The sequence below is a fragment of the Pyrgilauda ruficollis genome, unplaced genomic scaffold (assembly GCF_017590135.1).
Source record: "Pyrgilauda ruficollis isolate IOZ18807 unplaced genomic scaffold, ASM1759013v1 scaffold57, whole genome shotgun sequence".
NCBI lineage: Eukaryota > Metazoa > Chordata > Aves > Passeriformes > Passeridae > Pyrgilauda > Pyrgilauda ruficollis.
Window position 1 is genome coordinate 4803074 of NW_024527377.1, and position 12813 is coordinate 4815886.

At 46.7% G+C, this 12813-nt stretch overlaps 1 protein-coding gene across 1 annotated transcript in view; it reads right to left on the reverse strand.

The window, feature by feature from the left end:
• Positions 1-3904: 3904 nt before the first annotated feature.
• The window catches only part of GLRA1 (glycine receptor alpha 1), a 35495-nt gene continuing 26586 nt past the window's right edge, over positions 3905-12813 (reverse strand). Inside the window, exons 4-9 of the mRNA XM_041482041.1 lie at positions 11051-11274; positions 8304-8386; positions 7523-7660; positions 6583-6797; positions 5848-5994; positions 3905-4219 (exon numbers count right to left, since the gene is read on the reverse strand). Coding sequence (XP_041337975.1) covers positions 3905-4219; positions 5848-5994; positions 6583-6797; positions 7523-7660; positions 8304-8386; positions 11051-11274 — 1122 coding nt within the window. The remainder of the gene's footprint in view (positions 4220-5847; positions 5995-6582; positions 6798-7522; positions 7661-8303; positions 8387-11050; positions 11275-12813) is intronic.

The following is a 12813-nucleotide window of genomic DNA, read 5'->3' on the forward strand; positions in this document are numbered from 1 at the left end:
AAAATATGAATCTTTTTTTTTTTTTTTTTTTTTTTTTTTTTTTTTTTTTCTTCATTCTGGACAATTATATTTATGTGTAAGGAAAAACAATTCCTGCTCACAAAGCATTACGTCTCCAGCAACATCTGGAAATAATATTTGGGATAAAGCTCTCTTTTTCCAAAGAAGCCAAGTGAATTAGGACCCAATTTTCTCTCTTTACTGCCAGACAGCTGCTGTTTTATTCAGAGGTTTTGCTTCTGAGCCTTGTTCTTAAGAAAAATAACAATTATGGAGTTAAATTCCATCAGTATACTGGGAAGTTACCGTGCAATATCAAACCCTGTGCATTCTTACTAATGAACATAATTGCTGGCACCATTAAAGCAGCCTACTTTAAAGATGAGATAAGTTATCAAAACGAGTTCTTTTGCAATACAGAGACTAAACACAACCTGGTACAGATGGAGGAAAACCTTTGATTTTGAAAACTACCCAGACCTGCCAGGGACAGTCTAAAGTCTTGTCTAGGTGGTGAAACTCTCTGGCAGGACATCCCTGGGACAGTTATCTCAGCACTGTCACACCTTGACCAAGATTCCCGTGTCTTTCCTGGTGGGGTGTGGGTGCTGCTCACTGTCACCCTGCAGGCAGCCCTGGGGCTGCAAAATGGCCCAAATGGAAACTGGCAGCTTATGGTGAGCATCAAATGTGCCCAGAGCTTGGCAAAGCTGAACTGGAAGCCAAGGCAGGCTGGTAAGAGTGTGACTCTTATTTCAGTCCCTAAACTTCCATGGGCTCCACTGGCAGCTGAAGTATGGGCAAGAAACAGCATCTTCCTGATGATTTTTAGTCCCTACATGCCTTATTCTGTGCCAGGAAGTGGCACTGGAGCTCTAGTGAAGCAGCAGCTGTGACACAACTGCATCTGCACCCAGGAGGTGCAGGATGAACACGGGATTCTCTGATGTACAGCTGGAGCAGAATGAAGTGAGGTGGAAATGTCTTCCTCCTCCTTGCTCTGCTCCTGCCCTTGGTGTTTGGGTTTGATGTAGGACCAAAGCTCAGCTAGGTGGGAAGATGGGGCATGGGATTTGTTCACCTACAGACAGCTCCTTTAGGAAGGAGCCCTGCTGTGCCCTGGAGAGCCAGCCCACGTAGCCTGGTGGGACAGAAGGTGTGTGAGCCACCGCCTGATTGCCCCACTCCAAAGTGCAAGGTCCAGGCAGCGAGACAGGAGGTTTTTACCCAAATGACAGCAATTTGAGGTCATTCACCTGCATGAGGAAGGAGCTGTGGTGTGTGGGTTGCCAAGCCTCTGCTGTGCTGCCGGGCAGGGAAGGAAATTCCCTGGATTTGCCTTTCATCTCAGACAAGGACACGGCGTTTGAAGCAATCGCAAACTGCAGCTGGCACAGCCGGCCCTGCGCACGCGGGGAGAGTTCAATAATTCAGCAAAAAAGCCCAGAGCCAGCAGCAGACTTGGGCTCCAGCCAAGGCTCGGGACGTTGCCCCAGCATCAAATAACGCCTCTGCTTGAGATCTCCCTGCCTGGGAAAGCACCGTCTGCCAGGGGAAGGAGAAATCCTCAGCCCACAGGTTTTCTGCTGCTCCAGCGGAGGGAAAGGGCTGACGTGCTGGCTCATGCTCCCACTGCGTGACCTGGTGACCTGTCCCTGTCTCAGCAGTACAAAGGGACTCAGAAAACTGTGTGGCCTTTGCCAAAACATTTGCCCTTGTCCACACAGTGACAGCTGTGGTTTTTATATTTTTTTCTTCTTTTTTTCCTCTTGCTATTTTTGTCCGTTGTTTCTTTCTTTCCTTTTTTTTTTTTTTTTTTTTTTTTTTTTTTTTTTTTTTTTTTTTTTTTTTTTTTTTTTTTTTTCTTTTTTTAAATTTTTTTTTCCTCTTAAACAAAAGTGTTTTTAGTGCTGGTGAAAGGTGCTGAATGGCAGCCGTGGAGATGGATGTCCCTCTACCCAGCCCCAGCAAGCTCTCTGGTGTTTTTTCTGGTGTTTCTCCTCCTGGCATCATCCCTGTGCAGGACAGCTGCAGGTCCCAGGCTCCCTTGTCCTCTCACCTTATTCTTTCTGTGCTGGTTGGGACACCCATGGCTAAGCATGACTTCACCCTCCCATCCCTGGCTTGGGTGCTGCTGACCTGGGCCAGGCTGGACCTGGCAGTGCCCCAGGGCACTTTGCTGTGAGCTCTTGCAGCCTCTGCAGGAGGGAGCTGTGTGCTCCCACAGCAAAGAGATCCACAGCCCAGCTCAGCTCTGCTCCCATCCTGAGCAGGAGAGGGAGGAGAGTGGATGCAACCTGTGGGTTCCGCTTTTCTCTCTGCCTTCTTTTGGTGCCTAACCCAGACCTGACCCCAAGTGCTTCAGTGCAGACTGATTGTCTCTTCCTTGGTGCTCTCTTTCACCTCTCTCTCTAAAGTGCAAACGAACACAACAGAGTCCCCCGGGTGCAGCGAGCTCACACCCAGGGGCCCAGAGGGACAAGGGGGACATCAAGCCCTTGGCTTGCCCACAGGCCCCAAGCCAGGCTTTCAAGTAACACCCTAGAGGTGCTTGGCACGTTTCTACCCACCCCAAACACCAATGCCAACCTGTGCTACCTCTTGGGCAAAGAGAAACCCCTTTGCTCATCCCTTCCCACCTCCCTCCCCCCTGTCCCCATCCCCTCCAAGCTGTGCCAGCCTCCCCCATCTCTCTGCCAGGCAGCAGAGAGGGGCAAAGCAGCCTGCTCCATCTTCCCATCCGTGTTCAAGGTAAATGCAGCACCAAAATAGATACAAAAATAGAATTTTGGGTCCATTGGCCCAGCTTCACTATTAATATAACTGCTATGAAATGTCATAAAATAAAAGCTGCTCTCTCTATACACACCTGCCCCCCACCCCCCTTACTGACAGTATTGCCACACGCCCGGTCCTGTCAAAACAAGGCATCAAGATGCCTGTTTTCTCTACATTTTAAATACAATTGCTTCCATCCCCCCATTGTAAACAAACATGGCAGAAAGGGGTTTGGAAATAAAAAAAAGAACAAACAAACAAACAATTTTAAAAATCCTTCATCGTTTCTGGTGTTCTGAATAATATTTCTGCTTCCTGGGACTTGAATCCTGCCAGGTTGTTTAAAAGGACAGAAGGTACCTGTGATTTCTGATGAAGGCCCTGATGTCCTTCTCGGGTTTCCTTTGGATGCTCTCTGGTGGGGATGACAGAGATAATGTATTTGCTTTCCTCTATGCAAAAGTCACAAAGTGTTTGATCGGCAAACCCGTGACTAAAAAAAGTAAATATATAAAATAAACAGCAATCCACAGCCTCTTTCTTAAGTTTCCCCATCTATCCACTTTTCAAAGTGCAAAACCTAGAGAAGCACAGAATGATTTTCTTGAGGTGTTTTTCCCCTTTTGTTAGGGCTTTTTCCCCCCACGTGCTTGACTGGAATGGCCTTTCTACAGCAAAAGTCAGATAAAGCATAATTGCAGTAGTTTCTGCACATGGAATCATGAATCATTCCAGTGACTTGAGAATCTAAGCTGTTAATAGGCTAAAAAAAGGAAATTTTTTTTGTTGGTCTTTTTTTTTCTTTTGTTTTCTTTTTGCATTATAATTAAGCATGAATATATATTACTATATTACACTGCTTGGATTGCTGGAGCAATCCACATCTTCCTATGCTGTAAAACTAACTCCCACCCTGCACTCCCCAGATCAAGAGCTTCTTTTCTCCTCCCTGTGCCAGATACCCTCAGTTCACATGATTAAAAGTCCCTCCCAGCCTCCCTCCCCTTTTTTTTTTTGTGTGTTTTTTTTTAGTAGATATTGCCGCATTCTTAAATTCATGCATTGCTGCATTGCTATTGCACATATATAAAGGACTGCTCGCTCCCTCCCGCCTGCTCCCCTCCCCTCACTGGTTGTGCACATCCTCTCTGCGGACTATCTTGTAGATGATCCAGTAGAAGATGTTGAAGATGAGGAAGGCCATGGGGAAGCCGATGCGGGAGATCTTGTCGATCTTCTTGGCTCTCTGGATGAAGAGCTTCCTCATCTCCTCGGGGGAGCGGGACGGCGGCGGCACCGGGTTGGCCGTGTTGTTGTTGTTGGCTCCCTTGACAGAGATGCCATCCTTGGCTTGTAGACAGGCTGGCCCCATCCCGTAGGCGGTGAAGTTGAACCTGCCTTCACCAGCTTCGTCCTCCTGGAACAGATTGAGCATGGGACTCTACTTAAAATGAGATATAGCATGAGTGCACCCTCGCTATAAGGCTCTCCGCTGACAGCGTCCTGCTCTGCACGGGAAAGATGCTCCCACCACGCCCCATCCTTGGCACCCTTGGGCAAACCCCCTGCTCTTGGGAGATCAGCCTTATAGAGGGGTGCCAGCTGTGTGATGCACAGATGCAAATCAGGGGATCCAGGCACCCCGTGGAGAACAGGACTGACTTCCACCCCGTCGAGGTCTTTGACCTATTGAAGGATTTGTGGCACTGCTTTCATTTTTCCAATTGCATCCCCTGTTTTGCTTCTGCCTCTCCCTATCCCCCCCACCTCCTATCAGCACCTTCTTTGCTTCGCCTGTGCAGTTTCAGCTTGCCCAGAAGGAGTGGGCTCCATGTAACTCACGTAGCCAAAGCTGCAGCTGCTTCCTACAGAGTTACATGGATGTGCAGGAGCCAGGAGCTGTCCAGGAAAAGAGCTCTGCAGGCAGCGTGCAACCAGCCCTCACTCGCCTGCCCATGGCACCCCACAGCCATCCCCAGGAGCCAACTTTTAGGTGAGGAACTGAACTGTCCTTCTGTGGGCCAGTGGTAAGACATGGCTGCTGGTGGTAATGCCAATTATTGAGAAAAAAATATAATTTGTGTGCTAATCTAAAGGCAAACAGTGTTGCTGTTTGGTTTTTTTTTCCTCAGCCTCCACTTCCTCCTGGAATTGTAGCAGTTCTGCAAGCATATGCTGTGAACGGCTGCAGGACAGATTAGACCCTGGGAAAGACTTTTAATGGCTGGGACAGTGAAACAATGGAATGGGAGAAGGTTTCTGGATGAGATGGATCATGGAAAGTAGATTTGCATCAGCAAAATTGTCTTTGTTTTTTGTCTCCTAGAAAATGTATTGGTTTTTAAACCTCTCCCAAGGGCAGCCTCTTGGGCCTGGTGCAGAAATTTTGCTAACCCCTTTCCTGATTCTACCAGTTATATAGGGACAATTAAGTGCCTTTGGCCTTGTGATCACAGCCACCTTTTTGTTTCTTTCTAATGTGATCTGTGAGGTGAGATCTTTGCTGTTGGAGCCCAGGCTGGGGAGCTGTCAGAGCTGCGTGCATGCTCAGATTGGGATTGGGATCAGCCACGGCAGGTAAGCATGGAGCAGGCTAAGGCTCAGAATAAAGCTCTTTCCTTCCAGGAGGAATTTGCAGTCAGTCTGAGAAGCAGATGCTTTTGAACATGGAGATGGCAGAGACAAAAGAGGTGTCACTTACCTCTGGGCTACTGCAGGCTGTTGTGTTGGGGGTGCTGCCAGACACCCCTCACTCCTCCCTGCCTGCCTCCCCCAGCCCTGGCTGCAGCTGCTGGGGAGGACAACTCACACCAGAACATTGCTGTGTGACACATGTCCTGTTGAGAACAACCCTTTTGGCTAACAAAACCCAGCTTGCTGGACTCCTGGGGTCAGCAGGCTGTTAGAACAGGCACAATCCATTGAGGCAGCTCTGCTTTTTGGTGTGTGAGCCTCCTTAAAATCTGACCAGACACTGGGGACTTCCCTGGGGGCTAGTGGCTTGGTTCAGTTGACCATGGCGTTCTGCTGGGACAGATTTCACTGTGTCCTTCATGCTTTATGTATTACCTTATGATGCCTCCTCTTCCTTCTGAACCTGAGCAGCTCTTTGTGCTGCCGAGACACGAAGTTGACGGCAGCATATTCCAGAAGGGCAGAGAACACAAACAGCAAGCACACAGCCATCCAGATGTCTATGGCCTTCACGTAGGACACCTAGGAGTCAGAAAAAGAGACAGAAATGGGGTGGCTTCCTTACCCAAATGAATTTTTAGTTGGTGTTTTATGCGGCTGACATCTGTTCTTGGATACCAGGATCACGCTCATTTAACGTGAACGTGTTATCAGGTCACTGAAACTCCTCACAGGCTCTTAAGTAGCAATAATTCCACAGCCTTTAATTTATTCAGGCCTTGATTGTGATTGTTTATATGCAAGGAAAACAGTAATCCACAATGCCAGAAGCCCTTCATAAAGTAAAATTCAGTACTGTTATAAAAGTAGGATGGTCAAGTGACTAAAAAGCTAAAATATAGAGTGCACATCCACCTGTGGTTGTTGTAGGGGTTTGTAAAGTACAGAGCTCCTGGTTACTGGGAGTTGTGGTGAGTGCTGAATCTTAGGGGAAGTTGTGCTGCTAGTCATAGAGAATATAAAATCTTTTCAGGATGGGGCTGGAATTTGCTCTGTTTGTCCTTACACAGGAATTGTGCAAAGGCAGCAGGAGGAACTGTGTAGGGATTTCCTTAGGTGCTGTCCCCAAAAGGGGCAGGAATTCCCTGGTGTTCCAAGGGTGTTCCCCACCTTGGGCAGTGATGCTCGGGAGCCAGAGCTCTGCGTGGTCATGGTGAGCACGGTGGTGATCCCCAGGCCCACACGAGCAGGTGCAGCATCCATGTTGATCCAGAAGGAGATCCAGGACAGGATGACAATGAGAAGGCTGGGGATGTACATCTGGATCAAGTAATAGCCCATCTGCCTCTCCAGGTGGAAACGAGCTTCTATACAGGTGAATTTGCCTGAGGAGGATGGGAGACACATGGGAGGTTATTGGTAAGGCACAGTGAGCCTCCTGTTCTCAGCCAGTGTCTGGGGATTTTCCTTTTCCTTGTGTTGTCTAAACCAGAGTCTTGTTACGGGGGGAAATGAGCAGCTGCTGCCCAGGGCATGTAGTGATAGAACAAAGGGAAATGCCTTTAAACTGAAAGAGAGAAGGTTTATATTAGGTATTAGGAAAAATTATTCCTTGTGAGGGTGGGCAGGCCCTGGCACAGGTTGCCCAGAGCAGCTGTGGCTGCCCCTGGATCCCTGGAAATGTTCAAGGCCAGGTTGAACAGGGCTTGGAGCAACCTAGGACAGTGAAAACCATCCCTACCCGTGGCAGGGGGTTGGAGCAAAATGGTCTTTAAGGTCCCTTCCAACCCAAACCATTCCAGGATTCTACGAACATTAACACAGCAAAGAAAACCTTTTGGCAGTATGTCCTTTGTCACTTAAATTTCAAAGACAAAAGAAGGTTCTAGGAGAGAAGATCCCAGCCAAACACCCTTGAATTAATGCAGATGTTAACGGGGACAGGAGGGCTTTGCACATTTATGCCCGTTAGCTTTTCATTTGCTATACGTGTTTCCACATGTCTGTTATCTCTGGAAGTGTGGGACAAGGCCAGAGTGCCATCAGACAGAGCAAGAGATTGGCAAATGCACAGCCCTGAACCCCTCAGTTAAGGGTTAACAGCACCGACCTGTGTTGTAGTGCTTGGTGCAGTATCTCAAGTCTTTTTCTTCTTTGAGGATAAACTGAGGCAGTGTCAGCCCATCAGCAACTTGCACTGCTCCTTTTTCTTGCCACTCAAATATGAGATCATTCATCGTGTAGCCAACTGTTGAGAGGAAGGGACAATTGTCACATGAATCACATTCAATACTGATCTGGAAAGGGACAGTGTTGCAGAAGAGAGCTTGGGGGCAGAGGTTCATCCTGGCCCTCCTGACAGTGCTGTCATGAGTGGGATTTGGGTTGAGGCAAAACTTCTTGTTCATATGGTAAGAGGCAGGGCAACCACCTCCACTGGAGCTGCAATGGATTTTCTGCAATACATAACATTTTTTTCTTGAATTTGGCTTGCTGAACTGTTTTCTACTGTTTCCAACTTGAATGCTGTCTCTGGAAGAAGCTTATCATCTTTCCCTCCTTTGGGATAAGCAACATGTACAAGTGGCAGATGTTCATCCAGAGAGAAAAAAATCCCACTTGCAGCTGAAAGCACTTTCACCTCTCCTGCAAAGTGAAAGGCCAATGTAAAATGAGCAAGCTGGGGCTCCTCACATGGGATCTTACGAGGTTTGGCTTCTCTAGCAAATGTCACATGGGCTGAATGAATGGAAAATCCTAAGCAAGAGGTTTTCGAGCAAGCCTCCAGTGAAGGCTGTGCTGGGGGTGTGCTGCAGCTGGGAGAGGAGATGGCAGGGGAGAGCAGCAGGGAAAAGAGGTTTTCTCCTCTCTGAAATGTGCACAGGACTCACAGCTTTCCAGCTGCATGATGCACGTCTGGACGTCCATGGGGAAGTTCTTCAGGTCCATGGGGCAGGCCAGAGTCAGCGTGATCCTGAGGAGAGAAGAGAGCACAGGGAATGGCAAACAGTGGGCTCTGCTGAGGGCTGAGCTGGGGGAATGACTGATCATCCATCTCTCCCCTGCCTGGGCTCTCCCTCTGGAGCTGGAAAGCAGCAGAAGTGCTGAACATGTGAGTCTGTGACACCATTCCCAGCAGAGCCTGCTGCTCGTTTCAGTGCAGTGCTGTTTGAGGCTGCGCTTGTGAGTTCCCTCTCAAACAGTTCTGCTGCTTTTCCTGTCCTGCCTCAGGTTCACAGCAGGCTGGGTCAGCAGAGAGCCCAAGCCCACTCTCTGGAACCCCCAGAGGCATTTCTAGAGACTGCTCATAAATCTCTGAAAAGAACATTTGTGTATGATAAAAAGCCACCACAAAGAAGTTTGATCAAGATCATATGTTTGTGTGTAGGGAAAGAAATACTTCAGTGGAATTTTCTGCAGGGAAAATGCCTTGTGCTAAGCCAGTATGAACTCCTGTACCTTCCTGAATTCCTGCAGAGCCCTTGAGACCTCTATTTCTGTCTCCATTTTCCACTAGGTGCAGGCTGCATTTTCTGTGTTATATTGCTGTGCTGCTCTGAACCATGATCTACGCTTAAAATGTTTGGTTGGTTCAACAAGCTGATACTAAATGATTTGCTGCAGATAGTTAGACTTGAGTTATTTGGTTTGATAATGTTGAAAATGCTGTTCCCTGAAGTGTTTAGGGTTTTCAGCTTTTGGCTTGATCTAGAAATAGCAGAATTACACAGGGGACAGAAATTGAATTTTTCTATCATCAGACCTACAAGAAACTTATCAGGAGGGAAAGATACTTTAAGTTAAAATCTTATGTTGTTAGAAATTCTCAGCTTGAGTTTAGAGGCGTGTTGGGACAAAAGATGTGACAATGTCCACCTTCTTGTAAATCCCTTGCCTGGAGTTTGATTATTGCTAGTAGTAGCAAAGAACCAGAAAAAAAAATTAGAAAATGGCAGAGCACACTATAGAGATTTTTCCTTTTAAAGGGAAAGACTATTTCTCCTTCTGGAAACTCTTTGAATTTACAGTGTGCTCGTCTTTCTTTTTCATTTTCGCAGGAAAATGTACTTATAAAGAAACTTATATTTTCATTCAGAGATGAGTGAGATAGAATAGTTGTTCTTTTTAAACAAGAACAGAAGTATTTTCACGTTTTTGCCTTGAAAATGGTGATTTTCCCATGCTCCCTGCTCAGCCATTGCTCTGCTTGGCAGAACAACCCCAGGGCAGGGGCACCCTATGTCCCTCTGCCCCTGCAGACCCCTGGAACAGGACTCTGTGCCATGCTCACTGCCAAGTTTTGCTCCCTGCCTGGCTTTTAAAACAAAGAACTGTGAGGGTTCCCCATTCAGCCAACACACGTGGCAATTTTCTTCTTGTTTTGGCCATCAGGTCTTTGGGCTGGAACCACCCTGGTGTTTGGAGGAGGCCATCTACTTTGCAGCATTAAGATGTTTATTTCCCATTTTACAGCTCCACACTTCTTTTTCTTCCCGTTGCTGCCACTGGGATCTGCAGTGTGGGATGGAGTGTGTGTTCCACAGGCAAATTTACATTATACATGAGGTAAAAAGGTCTTAAATATAGAGTTAAACTTTCCCAGCCTGAGCCTGTGAAGTTTGATCTTAATTTCATTGGTTTAAAATAAAGTGTGAATGGGGTTGGAAGTGAAGGTGGGGACTAAGGTTGATTTCCTCTGGGAAATTCAGTGTAATTAGTTCAATTTTGCTGGTGGACTCTTGGATCTAGCAATAAAAGTGTAACTGGGAACAACTAAGCTGAGACAAAGCCATGGGGCTCTACTTAGCATTTTTCCTGATTTTTTTTTTTTTTTTTTTTTTTTTTTTTTTTTTTTTTTTTTTTTTTTTTTGGGTCAGGAAATGCTGCAGCTTGGAAAACAGAGTGTTCATGAGCTTCTATTGTTTTCACACAGCACAGCTGTTTTTAGGCTTGTACAAGCATAAGATATCTGAAGTAATTTTACATTAGGGAAGTTAAGGAATCTACAAGCAGAAGTCCTTGAACTGAAAGAGGTGAAGATGAATTAAATTCCATCCCAGAACAAGCTTCTGTCTCAATATGCCTTAGCATATGTCCCTTTCTGTCACATTCACATTTTCTGAAAAATCCCTTCACCCTGGATTTTTCTCCTGAGAAGCTGAAAAGCCTCAGAGAAAAAAAAAACCAATAATTATCTCATTTACTTCTCCTGTATTTTAAGCCTTTAAAATGTGCTTAGAAATTGTTTATCCACAGGTGATTGTTTCATTGGTTTCTGCTGTGAGTTATTTTGACTTGTTAGCCAGTTGGTGCCAAGCTGTGTTGAGACTCTCTCTAGAGTCATGAGTTTTCATTATTATCTTTTTAGTCTTCTGTAAGTATCCTTTCTGTATTCTTTAGTACAGTATAGTGTTCTTTAATATAATGTAGCATCATAAAATAATTAATTAGCCTTCTAAGAACACATAGTCAAATTCATCATTCCTTCCTTCATCGAAGCACCCCACAAATACAATACTTTCCCACCACATTGCTTCATCCCTGCTAATTGAATGATCTCACACCTTAAAAACCCCTAAATTTCTCCTTTCCAGCAGCACACCCAAAGGCTTGGACGACCTTGGTGGAGTCTCCTCACCGGATGCTGTAGAGGACATTGCCGTTCCGGGAGATCCTCAGCAGCTTGTTGTCCGTGGTAATCTCGTGGAAATGGGCTCCTTTCTCGTTAGCAAAGAACAGGTCAGGCTTCCAGATGGAGTCCAGCATGGAGGGGTCCAGGTCCAGGGAGTCGTCGGGGTACTCGTTGTAGGCCAGCCGGGGGTCGTTCCACTGCTGCCGCAGGAAGATGTTCACCCTGTAATCCTGCACACAGACACACAGCAGAGCTCAGAGCAGCCTCAAGGTGCTGGCAGCTGGGGAGCACACACTAAAACCATCCTAAAATGAGCCAGACCACGTCCAGGCCTATGGCTCCCAAGCTATGCCAAGTGTTTTTGGTATTATTCCTCAAGGAACTGTTATTAATTTATAGCTTCATAGCTTACAGCTATGGCATAGCATGAGCAGCTGCCTGTCCCTGCATCCCTCTGTTACAGCAATTGTCAGCTGTGTGGGAAGGGCCAGGACCTCTCTGTCTGGACCCTGGGGCTGCAGAGGCAAGGAGCAGTTGTGGACAGCAGAACGGCCACTGCCAGCAGGAGGAGGTTCTAGAGGGGAAGGAAACTGAAACCAGCTTCCATCAGTGCTGAACTGTCCCATATTGTGACTATCTGTAGTTCCCCCCAGCACTGGGAAAGGAAAAGGCACAGGGAGACAGATTTTCCATAAAAGAGAAATTCCCTGTGTGTCTGCTAATACAAGGATAACTCAGATGAGCTGATGGGAGCAGCTGCCCTTGGTTAGAGTTTATGAGCAGGAGAGGGATATGCATGAAGTCTGCTCTCCTAATCCTGAGCGTTCTGGGTTCCCCTCTCTAATGTCAAAATGTCATAAATGCAACAGATTTTATAGGGTGACCATCTTCCTTAACTGAAGATAGTCCCTCAGCACTACGCAAAATTATACTTGCTCCATAACCACAAGTCTTACAGCTCCCCTAAATTCCCCAGGTCAAGGCTGGCTGCTGAGGCTGACTTCAGACACTACTGGAAAATTAGGGGCAGTTTCTCTTCTCCCTGTCTGACCAACATCTTCCCATGCTCCTTTTCTTCTGACTTTCACATAAGAAAGTGAGCCAACAAACAGAAATGGGGAGAGGAGGTGCCAGCTATCAGGAGAGGGATGAAAGCTCCACAACCATAAATTAATTGACATTTTCTAAGTATAGAGGCAGACTGCATCTGAACAGCAGCATATAATAAACCAATTCCACTGCCCAGGCCCAAATGAATAGTCCTTCTCATGATTAAGGGTTTATTTGCTGCCTTTCTAATATAAATGTACTTTGAAGAGTTTTATTGGGACACAGTTAATGGAGGGTGTCTGATGTGCTTGCTGCTGTCTGATACCTGCTGCAGGCACTTGGTGAGAGGCTCCCCTCACTCTGCCACCAGCTCTGTTCTTTCCCTCTGGAGAGCACAGAGCTCTGAAGGGTGCCTGTGTAGGACAGACTTTCTGATGCTGCTGCCTCAAGAGCTCACTTGGCTGTGAACCTACAGCCTCTTGTCAACAAGGACACAACTCTCGTGGTGTCCAGAGGCACTGGAGGGTTGGGAGAGGATGTTGCAGTAAGGTGGAAAAATCATAAAGAAAGGCTTCATAAAATCAAGCCTGCTCTCCTGGAACCAGTGTTGGCCTTGTCAAAGCTAGCACTTTGCAAGTTCTCATGTGAAAGCAATCCTGGTGGGAGCAGTTTGTTAACATAACAATCTATTCCTGGATAAAAACACCTTGCACCTGTAT